The sequence below is a fragment of the Plodia interpunctella genome, chromosome 13 (genome assembly GCF_027563975.2).
Source record: "Plodia interpunctella isolate USDA-ARS_2022_Savannah chromosome 13, ilPloInte3.2, whole genome shotgun sequence".
Lineage (NCBI taxonomy): Eukaryota > Metazoa > Arthropoda > Insecta > Lepidoptera > Pyralidae > Plodia > Plodia interpunctella.
In genome coordinates, this window is record NC_071306.1 from 3639232 (window position 1) to 3662448 (window position 23217).

General features: G+C 34.1%; 2 protein-coding genes across 3 annotated transcripts; one reads left to right on the top strand and one right to left on the bottom strand.

The window, feature by feature from the left end:
- Positions 1–250: 250 nt before the first annotated feature.
- On the bottom strand, positions 251–12244 carry Fbxl4 (F box and leucine-rich-repeat gene 4). 2 transcript variants are annotated; one of them, XM_053754149.2, is made up of 13 exons: positions 11820–12244; positions 11564–11657; positions 10916–11105; positions 10394–10548; positions 9698–9825; positions 8085–8237; positions 7547–7644; positions 4343–4452; positions 3883–4038; positions 3596–3761; positions 3010–3195; positions 2703–2772; positions 251–2132 (listed from the first exon to the last, which is right to left on the bottom strand). In XM_053754149.2, the coding sequence occupies exons 1-13, from the start codon at positions 12033–12035 to the stop codon at positions 2022–2024; spliced, it is 1833 nt and encodes a 610-aa protein (XP_053610124.1). In that variant the 5' UTR covers positions 12036–12244; the 3' UTR covers positions 251–2021. The 2 variants fall into 2 exon arrangements, with proteins under 2 accessions (XP_053610124.1, XP_053610123.1); XM_053754148.2 differs by having other exon boundaries at positions 10916–11108.
- A 1074-nt stretch (positions 12245–13318) lies between these two features.
- Positions 13319–16408, top strand: Spx (Spliceosomal protein on the X). Its single transcript, XM_053754156.1, has 6 exons — positions 13319–13479; positions 14086–14169; positions 14560–14657; positions 15066–15242; positions 15651–15835; positions 15945–16408. The coding sequence occupies exons 1-6, from the start codon at positions 13446–13448 to the stop codon at positions 16390–16392; spliced, it is 1026 nt and encodes a 341-aa protein (XP_053610131.1). The 5' UTR covers positions 13319–13445; the 3' UTR covers positions 16393–16408.
- Positions 16409–23217: the final 6809 nt, after the last annotated feature.

Here is a 23217-nt window from a genome sequence, read left to right on the forward strand (position 1 = left end):
GTATGCCAGAATGATCGCAACAGCTGCCTTTTTGGTACTATCCATACTTAAATGCAAGTTAAACACTTGGTACTTCGCTCTAGTACTTTCAACTCAGTACTGATGGTGATATTATTGACAGTGTAATACCCTACTTCAATACTTGCGATATTATCACGATCCTAGGATCGTGATAATATTGACAATGTAATACGCCCCACAGAGGTATTTTTGAGAACAGGCAGAATTCATACGAAATGAAACAAGAATATCTAGAAATGTATATAATAGTTTATTTTAAAATTGACTGTTATGCTTCGTTTACTTAAGACTAGAAATAAAGTTAGTAATATAACGCTGGCATAAAACATTTACTAAATCAATCATAGTACCTTCTCCCATTATATATCAGTCTTTAATATGTAATTTTTCTTTACACAGAATAGAATAAAGCAATTTTATTTAAGACATTATATATTTTGAAAAATGTTTGTCGAACTCAATATTCTGTGATCAGACTTAGATTTTGAGGGTACAATAATTGACTAATTTTAAGTACAAATGTTATGATTTTTTCCCCAGACTTAAGTATACAAATAAACTTAACTCTTAAACAATCAAAAATAATGAACCACCTTGAAAAGCACATAAATAACGAAATATTTTGTAGTTGATAGTGGAATAAAAAAATACAAAATACCTACATAAACATATAAAAACAAACATAAATGTACAAAATCGATAATTCCAACAATCCTTGACACATTGTCTTGGCGCTACCAAAGAAGGAAACGACGCCGACCTCACCATGTGGGAAAGAGACAAGAAGCAAATAAATCTACAAAACAAGTTTTTGTGCACTTGTGCAAAAATTAATGGCAAACATAACCTATTCTTATGAATTAGTAATTTAAAGCCAATTGGAAGTCTTATGTTTAACATAAAAATGAATAGAACATTTCAACACATATTGCGACCAAAATATTATGTTTCAAAAATCATACAAATACGAATAGTACAACTGAACACATATACCTAGTTAGCATACAAATAAAATAAAGCTATCAAAACTTCATATTTTCGCATTTTTCTATAAATTTTCTTCCAAAGATTAACAAACATAATAACATACATCCTTACAAAATTTCGCATTTATAATAATAGTAGGATATACATACCCAGTCGATTTATACTTAGTTGTAATATATTGAAGACTCAACTAAAATGTCTTTGAAGAAAAGACTGCGGTGAAGTTTGTTTAGGTATCTTTATATCCATCCTAAGTTTAAATAAGTATTTTGTAATATATTTTTTGCCCTGAAGCCCATTTGAAAATATTTATTGCACAATATAACAATTTTATTATTGCACTAATATTCAATCCAAACTTTATATCCATAAATTCAATCCAATATATTAATTTAATCAGATCAATGAGGTTTTGACGTTAGATTGTTACGAAGTAAAATATTTAATTAAAGATTAAATTGTTACGTGTAAGTGAACTCACAGACATTGTTCTACACATTTCATGTGTAGAAAATGTGTAATTTGTCAAAATAAATTGGTATATATATATTAAATTGATAAAAATTGTCGTTTAATACAAAATTGTGCCAATTGGTACAAATACTACAATAGAATTTCTGTGCAGCACTTTTGTACGGAACGCGTGCTTTAAAATTCCATACAATTTTATTGTACATGTGCTGGATACGCGTTCGGTGTGCACGGTTCTTAATCCAGTGGTGTACAAAATTAGAAAGATGATTATCAAGCTTGTGTTTAACGACATACCTGCTATAATTATTATTTATTATACTAGTATTTAATAAAATGACTTCTATAAGACTATTCCTTTTAAAGGCGGTATTATTTGGCGGTAAGATTAATTTACAAAAATAAAAGATCAAAATAATTTAATTCTGTAAAGGAAACAGTTTTTTTTTTAAAACGGCATAGTACAGCTAAGCAATTATAACAAAAATTTTACCGCTGGGGCGGGAAGTTAGTAAATGCATATTAAGCAGCAAAAAGGATCCTTATTCGAACATAGGCGCCAAGAACAGCGGGCTGGGAGCCGTGTTGATACTCGCCGATTGGAAAGACCTCTTGATCCTAACATGTGGGTATTGCTCGCGCCATTCTAGCACCTGAAAATAAAAAAAATATATATTTCACTAAAAGTCGAATTAACAATGTACTATAAAAAAATAAAAAGTAAAACAATTTATAGAGCTAGCGTAGTTTTGAAATAGAAACCATTCTGCTGGGACCTCGAGACTTTGGATGCAAAATCTCTCTACAAAGAAATTTCTGATTACGCCATTGACTATCAGACCAAATCCTACCGGAATCGCGATTCCGATAGAAAGTATCATATTATGTGTTAATTCAAGGTATCAGCTACTTCAATACAAAATTTCATAAAAATTGGGATATTATCATTACGACTATCGTTACCTCCGTGGCCTAATGGTCATCATGCCGGACTGCTACACTAGAAGTCCCCGGTTCGATCCCCGATCATGTCAACATAGAAAATGATCTTTTCAGATTGGCCTGGGCCTTGGCTTATTTATGTTATAGAAATACAGTATCGTTGAGTTAGTATCCCATAAAATAAATAAATAAAATAAATTTCGAACTTACTATGGGGCTAATTCAATCTAAGTGATTTGTACGTATATATATTTATTATTATAGTGGAATATATTATGTACCCGTGAATCCTGAATCTGATCGCAGAAACTGACATCTAACAGCCTTAACTCTCGGCATTCGTCAAGTATTCTGAAAAAAAAATGGTTTATTACATTTTTAATACAAACTATCACAGATTGATAATATATTTAAATAATAATAGTTTAATTAAAGTATTTAATTGTAATTAAACACACGCCTTTTTATTTTTTACCGAACAATAATAAATACTAAATAATTATATACTATTATACATTATTATTATTATTACTAAATATATTTTCGTGCAATAAAGTTATTACAAACAAACAAATACTAAATACTCACGCGTCACATATATCCGGGGTAACAGCTCGGACACCGAGCAAATCGAGCTGTTGTAAGCGTTGCATCCTCGGTAATAGCGCCCTTATATCCCTGTCGCAGATACCGCGTAATGCTCCTAGGAATAGTTTACGTAGTTCGCTGCCACTCAGCCAGGCCAACCATTCTCCTGACGCGCCTGCTTGAAGGCTGAAAATTTTATATAACATCTTATTGATTTAAACTTTATCACATAAAAATACGATTTATAAAAGTACAAAAAGTGGACTTAATGCTAAAAGCATTGTCTAGCAGTCAAACATTAGATCATACAGAGAATGTGGATGCAAAAAATTAAATAAAAAGTCCTAAAATACAGAAATACGAATATCATCGACATATAGCCTTAGGGTAGTTGCCATTAAGTTATATCAGATTTTTTTTCGTTGGTGAAAAACAACAAATTATATATAGGGCTTGTATTACAGTGAGCACAAGTGACGTCACAAATGATCATGTGATGTTGAAAAGCATTTTAAATATACTTTAATGGGAACAAAAAACATACTACAAATAAATAATTAAATCGAATAATTGATAAGATACATACCACCATCCAACATCCAATTCCTGAAGGTTCCTGCAGTTGCCAAGGACTCGTATCCCGTTCGGGGTCAAAGAGAAGGACCTCCAAAAGTCCACAGACTTCAGATCGGGACAATTGCTGCCAAGAGCGATCGCCACTTCGTCCATAGCTGCTATCATTTTACACGACCCTGGAGTAAATCCATACTGATATTATGATCTAGCTGATATCCGCGCCCACCATCATAACTGGAATTTGTAAATGTTTTGTTTAAGTATGTATCAATATGTAGATAATAAAACTAATCATACCAACATTGAGGTGCTCCAAACCAGGGTTCGCCGACACAATAGCGACAGCGGCCGCGGTGGAAATATCAGTTCTATACAGATCCAGACGCCTGAGCTTCTTCAGAGATGATAATACCGCCCAATCGCTACAACCCACCACGGAACGGAGACATAATTCTGAAATCATCGTGTAGTTTGATCAATATCCATTAGATTGAAATAGGTAAAGTTCTCCTTAAAAATAAAATTTTCGGTAATTGCTGGGGTATCATTTATCTTTAGGTATTTACAAAATCCCCACTATGCTACTACTAAAATTAATATCGTATGGTTATATGATTGCGTTGACCCCTGCCAAACGGAAAATTGTATGGAGAATCGATTGTACGAAAAACCTATGTAAAACAACAGACGACGGAGCACAATTGGGCCGCGGCCTAAGCCAAACAAATCCACATATAAGTACGGATACACGACTTACCTCGCAAACAAGGCGATGTGACAACTACAGCTCTTAGCACTGAGTTGTCAACGAATTTGCAGCAATTCATACGGAGGTGTGTCAGCTCCGCCCCGCTGTCTTTAAGGAAGCTGTGAAGTGAAACATCCTGATTGCAATTTGAGAGATCAAAAATTATGTAATGAGCATCACTAGTGGTACATGGTATGACAAAGTAGCTTCCCTTCCGCTGTCTGTCTGTTTGTTCTATGAAATGTTTAAATGTTGAAAACTACACAACGGATTTGATATACACAAAATGATACTTATTTGTGTATGTGTTTTCAACTGAGCACCGAAAGCAAAAACATTGTTGATGCAAGCATTAATGTGTAATTAAATTGTTATTAGTAATATTAATAAGAAGAAATTAATTTGGAAGCAGTCTGTGATTTTTGAAATTATGCTCATTTTTGAAACATTTTTTTCAAAATCATAAAAAGGAAATTATTACAACAAAGCCCAATCCACTCTATATGTTCTTTCTAAAAGTAACATATGTAGGTAGTTTAGATCAACTTTACTCAAACCAATATGGTTAGTTAGTTTAATACATGTTGACTGTACACAAAAATAAATAAATATATTAGGACAAATCACACAGATTGAGCTAGCACCAAAGTAAGTTTCGGTAACTCGTGTTATGGGATACTAACTCAACGATACTATATTTTATAACAAATACATACATACAAACATCCAAGTACCCGGATCAATCAGAAAAACATCATTTTCCATCATGACCCGACCGGGGATCGAACCCAGGACCTCTCGGTTCAGTGGCAAGAACTTTACCACTGCGCCACCGAGGTCGTCAAATAAATTAATAGTATACTGCAAATGAGATGTTCATGCAATCTAATACAAGGTCGAGGCGTGAAATGTGTTTAGGAAGGAACTGTAAGATAATTGATCCATTGACTGTTATTAAATCGCTATTTCTTAATTGTTTCGTGACAACTAACAATAATAACTTTAATATCATTTTAATTGTTTAAAAAATATATTGATATATTTTTTATTAATAACTAGCGGCCAGTCCCGGCTTCGCTCGGGTAAAAACATAATAAAAAGAAATAAAACTTGTCAGGAACCACACTAACTATTGGTGAAAACCGCATGTTCGTGCAGTATTTTATGAGTCTATCGCGAACAGACAGACAGACGCGGCAGAGGACTTTATTCTATAATATGTAAGGTATAAATTCACATTTTTAGAGACTAGATTTTATGTCAATTAAGTACTTGTAGATTTATTCTACATACTATTTGCTAGCGGGGCTAAGCTGCTTGAATATTGTATTTTGCCCCATAACTAAGTGGAATTTAGAAATACGCAATCTCACTCTCTCTCATTTACGTGTTCATTGTGGCATTCTTGTCTGTGACGCCCCGAAGCCCAGAGTTTATATTATAAACCTTTAGAGTTTAAAGACTCGGTTATGATTTTATGACCGACAGCCTGCATGACGTCTTTTCTCTTTGGGAATGCTGTTGTTGCCTATCAAGGCTGTTCTTATTCCTAACTCGCCACGTACGACATCCACGGGAGGATATTAACTGGTCCAGTTATAAGAGGAACAACGCGCTTCTTAAACTAGCTAGGTATAAAGAACCTCTCTGCATCAAGTTTTCAATTGGAATTACAACGTAAATTTTGCATTATAATATGACACAAGAGGAACGTCAATAGGATCATAGTATTCTGAAAATGACATCATAATATGACCGACATATCTACGTCGCTAATATTAATAAGAAGAAATTAATTTGGAAGCAGTCTGTGATTTTTGAAATTATGCTCATTTTTGAAACATTTTTTTCAAAATCATAAAAAGGAAATTATTACAACAAAGCCCAATCCACTCTATATGTTCTTTCTAAAAGTAACATATGTAGGTAGTTTAGATCAACTTTACTCAAACCAATATGGTTAGTTAGTTTAATACATGTTGACTGTACACAAAAATAAATAAATATATTAGGACAAATCACACAGATTGAGCTAGCACCAAAGTAAGTTTCGGTAACTCGTGTTATGGGATACTAACTCAACGATACTATATTTTATAACAAATACATACATACAAACATCCAAGTACCCGGATCAATCAGAAAAACATCATTTTCCATCATGACCCGACCGGGGATCGAACCCAGGACCTCTCGGTTCAGTGGCAAGAACTTTACCACTGCGCCACCGAGGTCGTCAAATAAATTAATAGTATACTGCAAATGAGATGTTCATGCAATCTAATACAAGGTCGAGGCGTGAAATGTGTTTAGGAAGGAACTGTAAGATAATTGATCCATTGACTGTTATTAAATCGCTATTTCTTAATTGTTTCGTGACAACTAACAATAATAACTTTAATATCATTTTAATTGTTTAAAAAATATATTGATATATTTTTTATTAATAACTAGCGGCCAGTCCCGGCTTCGCTCGGGTAAAAACATAATAAAAAGAAATAAAACTTGTCAGGAACCACACTAACTATTGGTGAAAACCGCATGTTCGTGCAGTATTTTATGAGTCTATCGCGAACAGACAGACAGACGCGGCAGAGGACTTTATTCTATAATATGTAAGGTATAAATTCACATTTTTAGAGACTAGATTTTATGTCAATTAAGTACTTGTAGATTTATTCTACATACTATTTGCTAGCGGGGCTAAGCTGCTTGAATATTGTATTTTGCCCCATAACTAAGTGGAATTTAGAAATACGCAATCTCACTCTCTCTCATTTACGTGTTCATTGTGGCATTCTTGTCTGTGACGCCCCGAAGCCCAGAGTTTATATTATAAACCTTTAGAGTTTAAAGACTCGGTTATGATTTTATGACCGACAGCCTGCATGACGTCTTTTCTCTTTGGGAATGCTGTTGTTGCCTATCAAGGCTGTTCTTATTCCTAACTCGCCACGTACGACATCCACGGGAGGATATTAACTGGTCCAGTTATAAGAGGAACAACGCGCTTCTTAAACTAGCTAGGTATAAAGAACCTCTCTGCATCAAGTTTTCAATTGGAATTACAACGTAAATTTTGCATTATAATATGACACAAGAGGAACGTCAATAGGATCATAGTATTCTGAAAATGACATCATAATATGACCGACATATCTACGTCGCTAATCTATGAAGTATAATCCGGCATAATGAAGATGACGCGCTTACTTGACTACGTAACTCGATTGCACCATGCGCCTGCTTCCGCACCATGATAAGTCTAATTTCTGTAGAAACTTGCAGCGCATCGATAATGTTGTTAGCACCTGGAGATAATGAGGATATTTTTAGAACACTTGTACAAGTAAATAGCAGGCAGCCCAAAATTTGAATAAATAAATCTTGTATTTTTCGTTCATTCTAAGATTCAAGGTTCGATACAATTACTTGGCTGCAAGTAGGTAGACGCTAGTCACAATGAAAAACGACTGAGCAATGGGACATGGCTCTTACTCAGCTGCCAAGATTTAAAAAAAATATTGAAAAATACATTTCTTGTTTTTCAATTTCAGAAACAATCATAAAAGTTTGTTTTATTGACCAAAATGACTTTAAATAAATACATCGAATGCCCAGTGGGATAAGGCTATAATGCGCAAGAAAATATTTATTTATTTACTGCACAAAATACTATTTATGAAGTACATAAGGTGGACTTTATGCTAAAAGCATTATCTAACAGTCTAAAATCGAATGGTGTCCTCACCTGTGACTGCACACAATACCAATAGGGCCTCAGATCTATGGTTCTATATAGCACAGAGTCAGAAGCTAGCCTGCTGAAATGTCTGTTCACTTGCGCACATCGACATAGGGACTGCATGTCTAGGAACTTCATTACATATAGAATTGTCTCGTCCTGTAAAAAAAATATTCTTCAATATAAATTGTAATAGATACAAAGAAATGTATTATTTATTTAAATTCACTAAATTAATGAGAAAACTGTATAACTGAACAACAACAAAAAAACGTATTTATTTATTTGGTTCTAAAACCAAAAAACAAAAATGTTTTTAAAATATTTTTTGGATCTTTTTTATACACTGCATTCAAATTCATAACAATTATTTGCAAACTGAGTGGTACAAGTCTTAATTATTACATTTTTTACTTACACACAGTTTTAATGTTAAGGTGAGAAGAAAGAAAAAAAATTAATTTACATAAATCGCGTAACCGAGCGGTAATAAAATGTCTCCATGTTATTACATGTATTTCTTATTAGAAACGATAATAAAACCCTGACCACTGTTCAATGAGATTTTATTTTGCTATCAAATTCAAAGATTCAAATATAAAGATTTAGTCATAAATTTCGCGGGGTTTAACTATGTTCGTCGAGTCGCAAAATATTTAGCAATGAATAAGTATTATATTATTTTATTTTTTTTGAATTATTGCTGTATAAATCCACGCTAGTAAAATTATAATATTATAAATAATGCATGTCAATTGGCGTATTTGAAGAAATGCTGCGGTGAAGTTTATTGCGCTGCTTCTTCACCTGCGGTTTGAAAATCTGCAATTTTGATGTCAATCATTAATGTTAGTTGAATATAGAACTTTGAATTCATAGTTAAGTTTTATACCTAAAGGAAGTGTTCATTACCTCTTCCGTATAATGAGTACATATCTAGATCATGTTAAAATTTATCAACATAGTAAAGTCATAAAAAAGCTACATCATTGTCCTAGAAATAGATCCATTGTTAGCACTTCCGATATTGCACTGTTACGTCATGTGAAAATTAAACAACGTTCATTGAGGAAATCTAGCTATTAATAGATTGTCTTGGAAAGAATCGTATAAACAAGGTTATATACAGTGTTCTACATAGAATTACAATTAATCTTCTTATCAATACCAACATTAAAAAAAAAAATTATATTTCTGTTTTATTTAAAAGAAAATTTTACTTATTTCGAACCGCACGCTAAGGACGTTACGGGCTCAGCATCATTATCTGTTTTAGATGATCGTCGAGTGAAAACACAGTGACGAGATAGATATGTTTCTAAATTATATAATTAACAACTAGCTGTTGCCCGCAGGTCTGTCCGCGGTAGTCTATGTATGAGCTACCTATTCTATTTATTAGTTGAAGGATAGATTGTAAAGTCTCTACATCAACTTTTAAACCACACAACAGATTTTGATGCAATGTTTATTATTACCTATTCAGACAATTTATTCAAGAAAGCTTATAGACCGGGTCAAAAATAATTTATCTCGACCTTAAGGGGAAAATATTTTTTTCTTGATACATTACATACATTATAGGCCAATGCAAAATGTTCATACATGAAAATACTTACAGGAAGTCGTTGGAAATCTCCCAAAGTTGGTCCCCTGTCAATCTCTCTGTGCGTCTGTGAGACAGCAAACATTGGCGGTACGATGTTTTCGTGGAGATTAGACGACAGAACTCTACTCAGGATTTGACCTAAAAGTATTATATTTATTTGTTTTTATACAAAACAGAAAATAATATTTTAAAAATGTTTTAAAAACAAGATTTTATTTGAAGGTCATGTTACTAAAATAAATATATAGTAGTTTTATGATAAAGGACTGTAAAAACTCGTATCGCGCAAGAAATATTATTTTTTTGCATGTAAAAATGCACGCGACTTTACTAATAATAACTTGACAATAAATTAACTTACATTGGTTTATAATATCAGATTATTAATACTATGGTTAGAAAAGTTTAAATATTTTATTTAAATGAATCACAAAAAAAATATACAATACTAAAAGAAATAGTTGTTTTTGTGGTTGTATAAGATAGGTAGAGTAAAATAGTTAATAAATTAAGATGACTAGAAAAAGTCACATTTGCATTTAAAATTTATAATAAAATACAGGAAAAAAATTAGTACAAGGGTGCTAGTTACTTATTAGAAAATAAATCTTTTCCAGTAGACCCTTGAGTGAAAGAGAGGTGGTACTTAGAGGCAGACCACTGCATAAAATAATAACAATAAATCATAAATAATGGTAAGATCTACCTTTTTCAATAATAGGTTTTGTGTCGCATCCAAAAAACGAAAATTTTTTTGTCTGTGGCACTTCTTGTTTGGGACACAGGATACCTCGGAGCAGTATGGCATCTAGTTCTGTATAGTATGGCAGTAGTTTGTGATTAAATTCCAGTCTTAATACTCTGAAAACATATTGAGGGAATCAATCACATTGCAAGACAAGATTGTATTAAAAAATAGGACATGGGCTCCGACCCCCTACAACTATGTTCTCTCTCATCTATATGGAAAAAAATCAAAACATAGAAAAAAGGAAGAATGGAGACAACTATTGTGCAAGGGTTTGGGATGTATCACGCATTAATGGATAAACTCAAAAACAGGATCCCATATTTCAGTGAAGGCCTACTTACCTATGAATTATTACATGAATATGCTACCTATCTCATAGCTTGAAGTTGATGAAGCATTTTGTGCAATTTTTTTCTAAATATGTATGTTTTTTCATACATTTAAAAATAAAGTTTACTGTTTAGTTTATTTAATTACCTAGTTGGTTCCTTAATTTTCCTAATAGGAGGGCAAAATATCCTCGGAGTATCACCAACATACTGTGGCTCTCCCTCCCACAGCAGGTACCAAGTTGTTACCCCTCTGGCCCATATCCGCACTAGTGCTCCTGGGTTGTATGTCTCAAATACTGACACATCTAGTGGGTACACTGCTTCTTTGAAGGACACTTCTGCCAAAGGTAAAATTGTTTGAAAACGGACAAACTTTGTATAGTCCATTTTTCTAATGAGTTGTAATATGTAAACAATTTTCACAGTATTTCAATTTTGTTGAATTTGGTTGTAAATAATTCCAATATTCGTTCTTCAAGCCCATACTTATACATTCTAAAGTAAAACATGTATTAGGTACAAAAAAAAATCACAATTAAGAAATTAAAAATTCAATTCAATTCACAAATTAAAATTCTATTTTAATTTACATTGCTGTAAAATCGTAAAAAGACATGGTAATATTGTAATGTTTACATAAGACTTGTAAGAAAAAGCTTTACTGTAGAAAATTTGCAATTGTGCAAATTTTATTGGATACAATAACAAAGTGATTGAATTAAATTGTGAATCAAAATAGGGTTAAAATAAATAGTTCAATTGCAATGACAAAAAATATCCTTGACAAACTCACCTACAAAATCTTGACTTGAAACTGAATCATGATTTTGTGGCATATAATTCTCTTGTGCTGATGGTGCCTCATCCCACCAAGTACCGTAAGTTCTCTATTTTAAAAAAATATCATAATTTATATTACAACATGAACAGTATTGCCTGATATTATCACCATAATAACATAAATAGGTTTTTATCATTAACAATGCGAATAAATTATTTACTGAATTTTTACGCGAGAAATAGTTCTTCAATTTTTGCTGCCTACTTACCATAACAAACGCCTGAGGATAGTCCCCATAGTCAGGATAATTTGAAGGTGGACCACGAATGTTAAATGCTGTGTACGAAATACTTATTTCACTACCATACTGCGAACTAAAGTCTTCGACGTCTAGCACAAATTGTTCTATCACTTTTGGTTCTTCAAGTTTCCCGTCATCAGTGTACCAAAGAAGCGAAGAAACCATATCTGACGCGCACTGCATTGCTGCGATTGAATGCGCTATTCTAGACTAATCTAGACTGCGTCGCAAAAGACAAAAACAAAAAGACAAAAAAGTACTTGGTTACGAAGGATCATCAATTTCTTGATCTTTATTTACATCGACAACCACGATAAAAGTTTTTAATAACAAAGGCTGTCGACTGAGTGCTTAACTGCTCTGCTCTGCTCGCTCAAGTAAATAAATAAGTAGTATTGAATGAATGAAATGAATGACCACATTTTTAGTTTATAGAGAAAATAGTGTTGTACAACTATCTTGTAATTTACTATTATAAACGGGTTTATTTTTGTCAACCGAAACATAATACTGGAGCCAGTACTCCCAAGAACTTTTGACGCAAAGTAAAATCTACATTATAATGCTATCTCTTTCATCGGTAGGCTGACCTCTCTTTTTTATACATTACGAAATATATATGTAAAGATTTAAAGTGTAGTCATCGTATAGTATTACCTTTCATTATACAACCTCTTCCGGGCTATTGATGGCCGGATTAAATTAAATATATTTTTTGAAAAGAATCCTATGTATAGTTTAGCTCAAGTAATTTAACGATACTGTAAGTAAATTTATAATTCTTCTTTAATGTCCACACCACGATTGCGTAGAAGGTATTTTTGGTCGTAAATCTGCAACAATATTGAAAATTGGCGCTTTTTGCCTCCATTGGCAATGTTTGTGAACCTTAGTTGTACCGGTAGCGCCATCTGCGCTGAGCTTTGCGTATATATTGCAATATGCCCTATTCATCATCAACATGATGGAGACCGTAGGCTATTCTGCAATTAACAAATGTGCACAGAATTTTTATTGAAATGCTGTATGAAAAATCCTGGTAAGGTGAATTTCACAAGCGTTTGAACGCGTCGTGTAGCATTTCATTAGTGTCCGACAATTTTCTGAATAAAGAATCAGTTTTTTTAATTAAATTTTAAAATTAACATTATACCAGTACTTTACTTACTTATAAAATAGGATAATTAAATTGATTACTGTGTATGGTACGATTTAATACACACTATGTAATGATAGCCCGCAGCGGAGTTCCAAGTTCAAAACGCTCGTGAAATTTGTCATGCATTACATCTCATCTCACAGCTTATTTCACGTGTTCTTTTTACATACATATATTTCCACAAAAACCATGTCTACAAGGTAAAAAGCATTGGAAGTACTTAGGTACTAAATCCATGATTTTACCACCTATGTACTTCGTTGAGTACCTACTAATTCCATGGGTAAAATAGCAACATTGACAAGTAATGAAATGAATGAGTGAATGGCCGACAAACAAGTGAGCTGATCTGATGAAGCTGAGCAAGACTCAAGTCGCGAACAATCTGAAAGAATAAAAATTAAAATCAAAATATCAATTTCGGAAATAGTGAAATGGCAGCGGGTCCGATCGCTGAAAGAAATCAAGGTATTTATGCTGCTTTCTCACAAATGTTACAAATTTTAATAAGTTACAGAACACAGTGAGGTTATGTTGTCATTTTCCCAATGATAATTTGCTAATTTCATTCTGCTAGCAACCGCAACAACTGGCAATCAATTTCAAATAGCACTTACAATTTTAGGTAGGTACTACAAAAAAGTAATATTCATTCAGTCTATCCAGTTTTCTTTTTAAGTTTTATTAGAATGTTTTTACGTGGTTGTTACTCGTATACTGCAACTTTAACCTACCTATAAGCACAGATTTACTCTTGAATGTCTATCTAATAGAAAGAAAGAAAACTATAATGAACCTCATTTCACTGGTTACCATAATGCTAGCTTATTATATTATAAAAATACCAAACTGATTCCAAAATTACCTTTTACCATTAGAAAGGTACTACATTATGCAAGATCGCTATAGGCTATATTTTATCTCAAAAATTCCCATGGGAGCGAAGCCCCGGGCAACATCTAGATATAGTATAGTTATATGTATAACAAATATAATAATATTTTATTACTATATATTGATTGTTTTGATGATTTGCAGCTTGATATAAACTTTCAATGTGTTTAATATTTCCAGATGCTACCATATATGTGGGCGGTCTTGATGACAGGGTCTCGGAGAGTTTACTCTGGGAACTGTTTGTGCAAGCTGGACCTGTCGGTGAGTTTACTCATACATGTTGACAACAAAATGTAAAATATTGTCTTTTTTAAAATACTATCTAATTTATTATGTATTATTTGTAGATTTTTATCCAAGAAACAATTAACATTTTAAATTGTTAATAAATCAAAAAGAAAATCAATTAAAAGTGGTTATTCCCTTGCTTGGCTTAGCTTGGCCTGTTAGATTGCCAATTTGTTAAACATACTTTATTATTCTTGGTGGATATAAATACAAGAACAAGCACAATACACATAGAGTCATAGACAATACCTTGCTTGCACTGAGAGCCTTACCCAAGACCTCCAAATGGCAGATGAGCTTAATGCAGGATGTTGTTCTAGGTTTTTTTGATGATTTCACTCATATTTTTAATTTTGATTTCAGTCAATGTGCACATGCCAAAAGATCGTGTGACACAGACACACCAGGGCTATGGATTTGTTGAATTTATGGGAGAGGAAGATGCTGACTATGCCATTAAGGTAATTTTTAATCTAACTTGTTTCAATGAATGCCATAAACTCAAAAACTACCCAACAAATTTTAGTATGGGTTCTGTTCTACCAATAGACAGTATGATTATTGAAGAATGTGTGGGTGTATAATTTATTATGGTTCTACCAGAGTGAAGCCGGGACGGGCTGCTAGTTTGGAATATAAAGGTCATGGAGGTATGAAAAATTAAAACAGTTTGTGACAATAAAAGTAATTAGACATCTTTTTACTGTGAATAGATACAGATTTTTTTAACAAATCCATTATGGCTAAGGAATAAACTGAGAATGTGCTCAGAAGAGAGAGAAGGATTCTTTTTCTCACCTAATTCTTATAATGAAGTGATTTTATCTAATCAAGTTATAAAAAATTATGTATTTATGTAATATTTTCAGGTGATGAACATGATCAAACTTTATGGTAAACCAGTAAGAGTAAATAAAGCATCAGCACATCAGAAGAATCTTGACGTTGGAGCGAATGTCTTCATTGGGAACTTGGATCCTGAAGTTGATGAGAAACTTCTCTATGACACATTCTCTGCTTTTGGAGTTATATTACAGACACCTAAAGTATGTTTTCTATGTATAAACTATAGCGACTGTCTGTGCCTTTGCCAGCTGTTATTTGTGACAAAATGTAGCCTTGTTATTTCTGAAGTCTTTGTGTCAAATTTCATCCAAAACATTGCAATATCTTTCATTTTAAATAAACATATATTTCCTCTATTACATGAGAATTGATGCTATACTGATGATATAATAAAAATTCTTGTTTTTGATATCAGAGTGAAACTTTGATAGAGCCCCAGCTGTATACTTAACAAGAAAATGCATCTCTTATATTTTTTCCTGACTTACATTAATATTAAAGGAAACAATATGCCCATATATTCTCCTTGGTGTTTCAAAAACATTGCTCATTAAGGGTTATTTTATTGCCCCTTACCTAAGTCTATTTAAAAGTAATGCTATTTTCAGGTAATGCGGGACCCAGAAACTGGTAATTCCAAAGCATTTGCATTCATTAACTTTGCCTCGTTTGAGGCGTCTGACGCGGCAATAGAGGCTATGAACAACCAATACCTATGTAACAGGCCAATATCAGTATCATACGCTTTCAAGAAGGATGTCAAAGGAGAGAGGCATGGATCTGCTGCAGAAAGGTGAGTTGATCCTCACATCTTGGAGCTCAGAGTAGCGCCTACAGTGTGTTTTTGTTTTGTATGCCCTTCTCAATTTTGTCCACATACTAATTTGTTTGCTGCTTTCCAGATTGCTAGCCGCACAAAACCCGCTGTCGCACGCGGATCGTCCTCACCAGCTGTTCGCGGACGCACCACCTACTTTGATGGGGCCAGTGCTGATGGCGCCCCCTCCGCCCCCCACGCCGAGCCCGATGCCCCCTGGGCCCCCCATGCCCTCAAGAATGCCCCCACCATTACCAATGCAAGCGCCACCACCGCCACCATCATCTATGCCCCCGCCTGGACCACCACCGCCACCAGGGCCTCCTCCACCCCCTCCCCCCTTCCACCACTTCCCGCCTCCCCCGTTCGGGCCCCCGGGCTTCGGACCCCCTCCCCCGCCTGGCTCTCGCCCCCCACCCCCGTGGAGGCCCCCCCCGCCTCAGTTCCGGCCGCAGTTCCCTCCGCGTGGACCTCCCCCGTTTGGACATCCCCCATTCCCGCACCACCCGCCTGATCCTAATTATAATTATTAAGGAATATAGTATACTTTGCTAATATGCGTTTTATTGACTTATATTAAAACCCATCTCAGCTCTCGCTCGGGTAAAAGCAAAGACAGTAACATAGACTTTTTGCGTGAAGGAAATTTTTGTCCCTCTAGTTTTTTTGCAAACAAAAATACAAGTAATAATATGGAAGTATGCATGATACTATAAGACATTGAAAATCCTCAATCGAAATCTGAATCAGAATTAGTCTCACATTTTACATAATAATCATACAACTACATAATGAGAACAAATTTGCATGTCACAGTTAGGTAATGCACAAAATTGGCAAATGTATTTTACCTAATTTTTGCACAATATATTGAGCCAATTGTTTGTGGTTCCGCACTAACCTAATTTTCGTATACAAACTGCTCATTAATAATATAACGTTACATACAGTTATTAGAACAACATTAATATGCCTGTAATCGGCTTTTCGTTTCGCGACTCGGGAGGTAGTACATGCTATAGAAATGTATATATATCAAATCCCACTAATATTATACAGACGAAAGTTTGTATGTTAGGTAATTCTTCACGCTCAAGCGGCTGGTATTGTAGCTGACACCTTGTAATATCACAGGGTAGGTACCCAGGTACTTTTTATCCCGAAACTGCGCGCTGCCCCGACGCGATGAGAATTTGTTCAAAAATCTTCTGTAGTCAGTGTACTATTCATAAAAACAATTACCTACCTATTCTTTTAATAATAACACTGCAGCTAGTATATAAAAGATTTATAAGACTCCTTACTGTCGTACTCCTCATGGCTGAGAGTCGTGGTCACAATGCGGAATGAAACACGTGTTTCTTGGCATTAAATGCATTGGTTTGCCATTATCGCTGCCTTCTCCATTTCGCGCACTAGATGAAAGGTAAATAATCAACTAGAGAGCAGGTTTCCTCACGATGTTTCCTTCATCGGCAATGATGGTCGGTGAAAAGTACTATAAATGAGTCAGATTAGTGTAGAAACTCACTTTCACAAGTAGGTATTTTTAGGCTTTTGGTTCGGAGTTACATGTTTTTTTTAAATATGTAGGTATAAATATTACGTATCACGAAGGTACACGCCTAATCTAATAGTCTGTGTAATGAACAGATTTTATTATTCCGGTCTGATCCTCAACATCTGATACCCTTGTGTAAGTATGTAGGTACCGGACAAAAGTACTTAATTATAATAATTAAGGATGTATCCGTTTGATCGATTAGATATAACTCACATATTTCGATGACGCCTAAGTTAGGAAGTGCTTAGCAGGAGACACTGCAATCACTCCATTTTTTTAATTGATAATATAAAAAATGTTTATGTTTATAAATAGGTAGGTACCTACTCTCTTGTATGGAATAAATAAAGTGTACATTCTACTCATTTCTGAAATGTTCAAAATTGATAGCCAACATGAAATAGGGGTTAAATCTAGCGAAATATTTGGCCGTCGCTCGGACAATCGTGGCCACGATAATGGCTGCCCAGTGCGGGGATTAAAAACATCGTTAGCCGGCAAAATGAAAGGCAAATATTTGCGTCATACTATGCTGTGTGAAAAGGATTATATTTTGAAATTAATAAGCCTGGTTGATAGCGTGAAATAGATGGCCCATTGTTTTGTTTGGTTTAGGCAGCCTAGTAGGTATAATGTGTATAACATCGCTATGTATAAAAATTATAATACTGTGGGTATTATAATTTTTAGATTTAAGACTTAAATTACATACATCGCTCTTATATCTATGATAATACCTATAGTACCTAACTACATGTAGTCTTTAGCTCTCTCTCTCTCTCTGATGGTTTTCCCCCTCAGCCTTTAGCGTCGGACAGAGCCGAGGATCCACTTTTTCTTCTATTTCGAACGGTCTTCGGCATTCCTATACATATTATTGTCTTTGGCATTTACCTAGATCAATGGTGAAATAATGTGGCAACTATCCACATGCAACGTCCCCTGCATAGCTTTTAACATGTGTATCCCTAGTATAAAACTATGAAGGTAGGTAGGTTCTTTGACTACCCATTACTAGGTCTTTAATGTATTATTGTGTTGTATAGTCAGTTTGCCGTTTTAAGTATTGAAATATCACATGGTGACCGTATCTCCAAGACTATTTAAGATAGAAAATCGTGGCATAGATCAGCCGATAGAGAAAAAATTGCTCTATTCCGCTATATATAAAAGTCAAAATTACCTAAATGCCACTTAACGGCCTTTTAGTAGTAGGACGGCAGAGAACTTATTTCCATTTTCGTTAAAAATCGCGAGTACCTACTGCAATAGCAACCAAAGTGCAACCGCGCCAAAAACTATCGAACATCTTATTCCCCACGTCTTAATAAATACTACGAGTAGGTACTAGGTAATTCCTATCTTATCTTTTTACTTACCTCGACGATATTCGAAATATCGACGGATATTCGCAGCATACAAAATATCGAATTCATTTTTCCTTTGTCCGCCCACACTGATATTATCGGGTGGGATCTCATCTTCAAACGGGGATTACTATACCGTACTGATTCATGTAAAATATTGTTCTCAATACAACAGGGAAAAGCAAGTAAGATACCTAAGTAGGTACTTACCTAATAAGTAGGTAAATGTAATTAAGTATTAGGTATACATTAGTTATAGTAACTACCTACTTAGGTACTTAAAAGTGATCTACTCGCGTACCTAGTGTAGGAAAGTACCTATATAAGACTTTATCGTAGCGATTTGTACTAGGCAGGTACTGTAAAATTGTTTAGGTACTGTATGTAGTATATAGGTTTTTTTGTATTGTAACCATGGTATTAGTAGGTACTCCGAATTAGGTACTTACTAAATCCATGAATTTAACACACCTACGCGGAAGCGTTGATGAATGACATCGTGTCAATTTGAAGGAACCTATCGACTTAAAGCTAAAGGTTAAGTTAATTTAAAGGAACCATTAAGTACCTATTACCCACAGACTTATTATTAGTCTGTGTATCAATGTATGGATTTAGTAAGCACTTCGTAGTACCTACTAATTCCATGATATCAACCTAAAAGGTACCTATATAGGTAGCTTTACTTTAGACAGACAGTCCTTTCACCTTGACACGATGTCATGAATCAGCGTTTCCGTAGTTAGGTGTGTTACAATACATTTTTTTCCTATATATACCTGGTTCAGATTCGAAAATAACGCAAAGTTCAACAGTGAATGAGAAAATAAATACTTACACATCCACGCATTTGAATTATAAAGACTTTCTTTCTCATAATTTTATTCGTAGCATTGTATGAATTTAATATCAAAGTAGGTAGGTAGATCCGTAGGACGACCGTATCAAAGTATTATTTTATTCGAAACATTATTTATTTATTTACGTCCCAGTGAATTTCCGTCCTACAGCTGACGTGAAAGCGTACAGTCAACGATAAAAGTCGCTGTTCTGTTGTTTGTTATTACCGTACGATAAGATTTAAAATCGATTGCATGTAGGTAGGGTGTAATTTGTCGCTAGACATGTTTCGGCTATGTCTATATACTTGGTTTTCCCCACTTCTGTTTATTCTACCGAATAATCATGTTTACAATATTGATTCCTCGGCTTTTAAAAGAAAATTGCTACTTAAGTGGGTCCTTATACTTACATATATTAGGTAATCTCTTTATACTTTTGTACCTATTATAATACATAACAATGTAAGTATTAAAGTATCTATTTCTCTTTCCCTCTCATATATCTGAGCTTATTCCCGGATGCTTCCTCAGCCGCGACATTCAACATTCTAATTTAGTGAATTTGCTGTTCCAAGTGAAGTTTCTGTTTTATGTCTAATAAATGTTTGACTCGAAAATCCGATAAAGCTTCGGTACTCATAACAAGTTGCAGAAGTTTCGTTGCAAGATACCGCCTTGAGATCAGAGAAAAGAGAAAATAGAAGGGTTGCTGAAAAAATTTAAATGATTTTTATTTTATTCTGATCATTGCTCAGGAAGTATTGCATAATCTGTGTTTTAACTAAGTATAATTCCTGTAATTGTAGAAAAGTTAATTATTGAAATAAATGAAGTCTAAATGTTTTTATTTAAATAGGCAATAGGTAATAATTATGGCTTATTAATATTTTAACGGTCATAGAGTTTCATAGCTTACTAGTTGTAGGCTGCCTCCAAAGCACAAAGTAATAAGAAGAAGCGATGCAATAATTTTAAGCTGTCATGATAGGAACCTACATTGTGATCATAGTGATTGACCTAGCAACTAGCTATTTATATTATTTATACTTACACAGAACACATACATATTGCCTTGCATATTTTGAGCGTCGCGTTTCCTCGAATCGCGCTGCTTTGTCCCAATAAGGACAACCAGAGGCCTGGGTAGTTCTCACTTGACACTTGCTGCCGACAAACTCCGTCCGACAAACTCCGTCCGACAAACTCCGACAAACCGTTAACTCGCACTCAAAACGTAGGTTTTTAAGTGCGAGTTTACTTAACTTAATCTCCATTTTTCAGTGATTGTAGATATTTACGCACGTTTCAGCTGTGAGTGCATCACGCTCGGACGTTGAACTTTTTCATTGGTTATTCAATAAAATAGTGCATTGCACTTTTGCAGCGAAAACTGAAAATTTAAGTGGCATGGTCAGTATCGGTAAAATATTACACGGTACGGAAATTAACATTTTATATCTGTTTATGATTGTTGTAAAATGGAGTTTTATATTAGCAATTTGTAGAATTCTTCTAGAGATTAATATTTTAATATCGTGGTTAGGTAAAAGATTTAATGACATGGATATAATAACCGTCATTACTCTTTAATAACGAACTCCCATTGTGAGAGCAATCAATATTATGAACTTTATGAACAACGACTCTTAAACTGATTCTAGTAGAATTCACAAAAACTTCAATTTTACTAGTTTAAATGCGTTTCTGAAATCAACTACCTACCCAAATCCAATCTTAGACATCTGTAAGTAATTCTGGAAGGTTCCCTACACAATAGAATCCCAATTTTCCGGTGGCACACACTACACGGCAGGGCGAGATAATACAAATGATGTAATTAGAGGCACGCTAGTGAGGTACTGCCAAGTCGAAAAGCGTTTAAAATAAATTCCAAGTTAAACTAAATAGTCGATAAACAATCGATACCTTGTTATAACTAGATGAAAAATAGAATGACTTTGATTTTTTTTAATTGCTGAAGTCTAAGTGAAAGAATTGAAATCACGCAGGTAGGTATGTATTTTGCAAATTTACCACAACAAGAACGGTATATGATTATACTTGTACGAATACGTAATAATTTGCTTAATTTTAATTTGATTAATCCCGAGTTCGCAACCTTGTATGAGTCACGCAATTGGAAGGAAATTCCCGGTAACAATGGTTAAACAAAAGAATTCTAAAGACAATAGGCATACAAAAAGATCTTAATTGGCGAAGATTATAATAGAAAATATAAATTTAACGGTTGATCGAGGTGTACAAAATTCATTTAACTTTTGGTTTTATTCAGTTAAATAATTATTGACATACCTATAGGTATGCGTTTTAATTCTGACTCCGATAGTTTTGCTTTTGGTTGTATCTAGGTACTATACAGAATAGTGTGGCGCAAGGAGAAGACGTATGGACATTATGCGTGTGTTAAAGCAGTTTATTTAATCTAACAATGATCACTATTTGTTTAGCCCCGAAATCAAGTGCCTCCCCTCTGTATTTTTCGTGAAGAAAACGCATTAGGTAGTTTAATAGGTAGTACATAGTTATAATTAGCTATTTAATGTTATACTTAGGTATGAGGTAACAATGTACAATCTACCTATCTTTACATTTTATAAAACAAAGTCCTCTATCGCGTCTGTCTGTTCGTGATAAACTTAAAAATACAGCACGGATTTTCATGCCATTTTATCAATACATAATGTGATTCCTGAGGAAGCTTTATTATGTTTTAACCCGAGCGAAGCAGGGACGGGCCGCTAGTAGATAAATAACACAAGTTTTAAGCTTGCCATAAACTTGAAACTTGTGTAATATACATAAGTAGGTAAGTTACTTTTTGTAGTTATATAAAGGTCTTTATAAATAAGTGATTGATTTACAATCCACTTCTTTAAACATAAATAAACGGAATATTTATTTCGCTCATGACTCACGAGTGACATCCGTAATAATTTTATCGCAATCACAAAATAAACATACTCAAATGATATCATATTACCCCTTCAGGGCCGCGCGCCGGAGGTTATCCCCAAGAGTTTAATAAAGCAACATAAATATCACTGGATACACTTTTATAGCACTTAGAAAATAATATTTCACCCAACGACATATAGCTTTAAGTTACATATCGACATTTAGAGGGTAACAAGGTCATATTGGAGCGAATTGGCTGAAAGAATTATTGTTATTTTATTCATCGAGTGCTTTGCCCGTATTCTGGGAAGCAATTCGCTTTTTAAGGATTAAGAGCAATTGGCTATAGAATTTGGTCTTTTGCATTAAATTGTTGTTTTCTACGCTTCTATTAGTCGGACTTGTTACATATATTTACTGGCTTTCGGCAGCACAAACCTCACATTTTCAAACCCCTTTTTCAGTAGGTGCAATTTTCTCTTAAGTCTTATTTTAACTTAATAATTTTAACTTAAGTCTGTACCTAGATAACAAACTTACAGACTACAAACTTAAGTTAGTAAATAAAGGAGAACAGAGAAGGACTTAAGCTACCTTTCATTCCGGAAAAATATATATAAAGGTAATAGGCGACGTGTTGTATCAAGAAGTGAATGAATTAGCTATGGA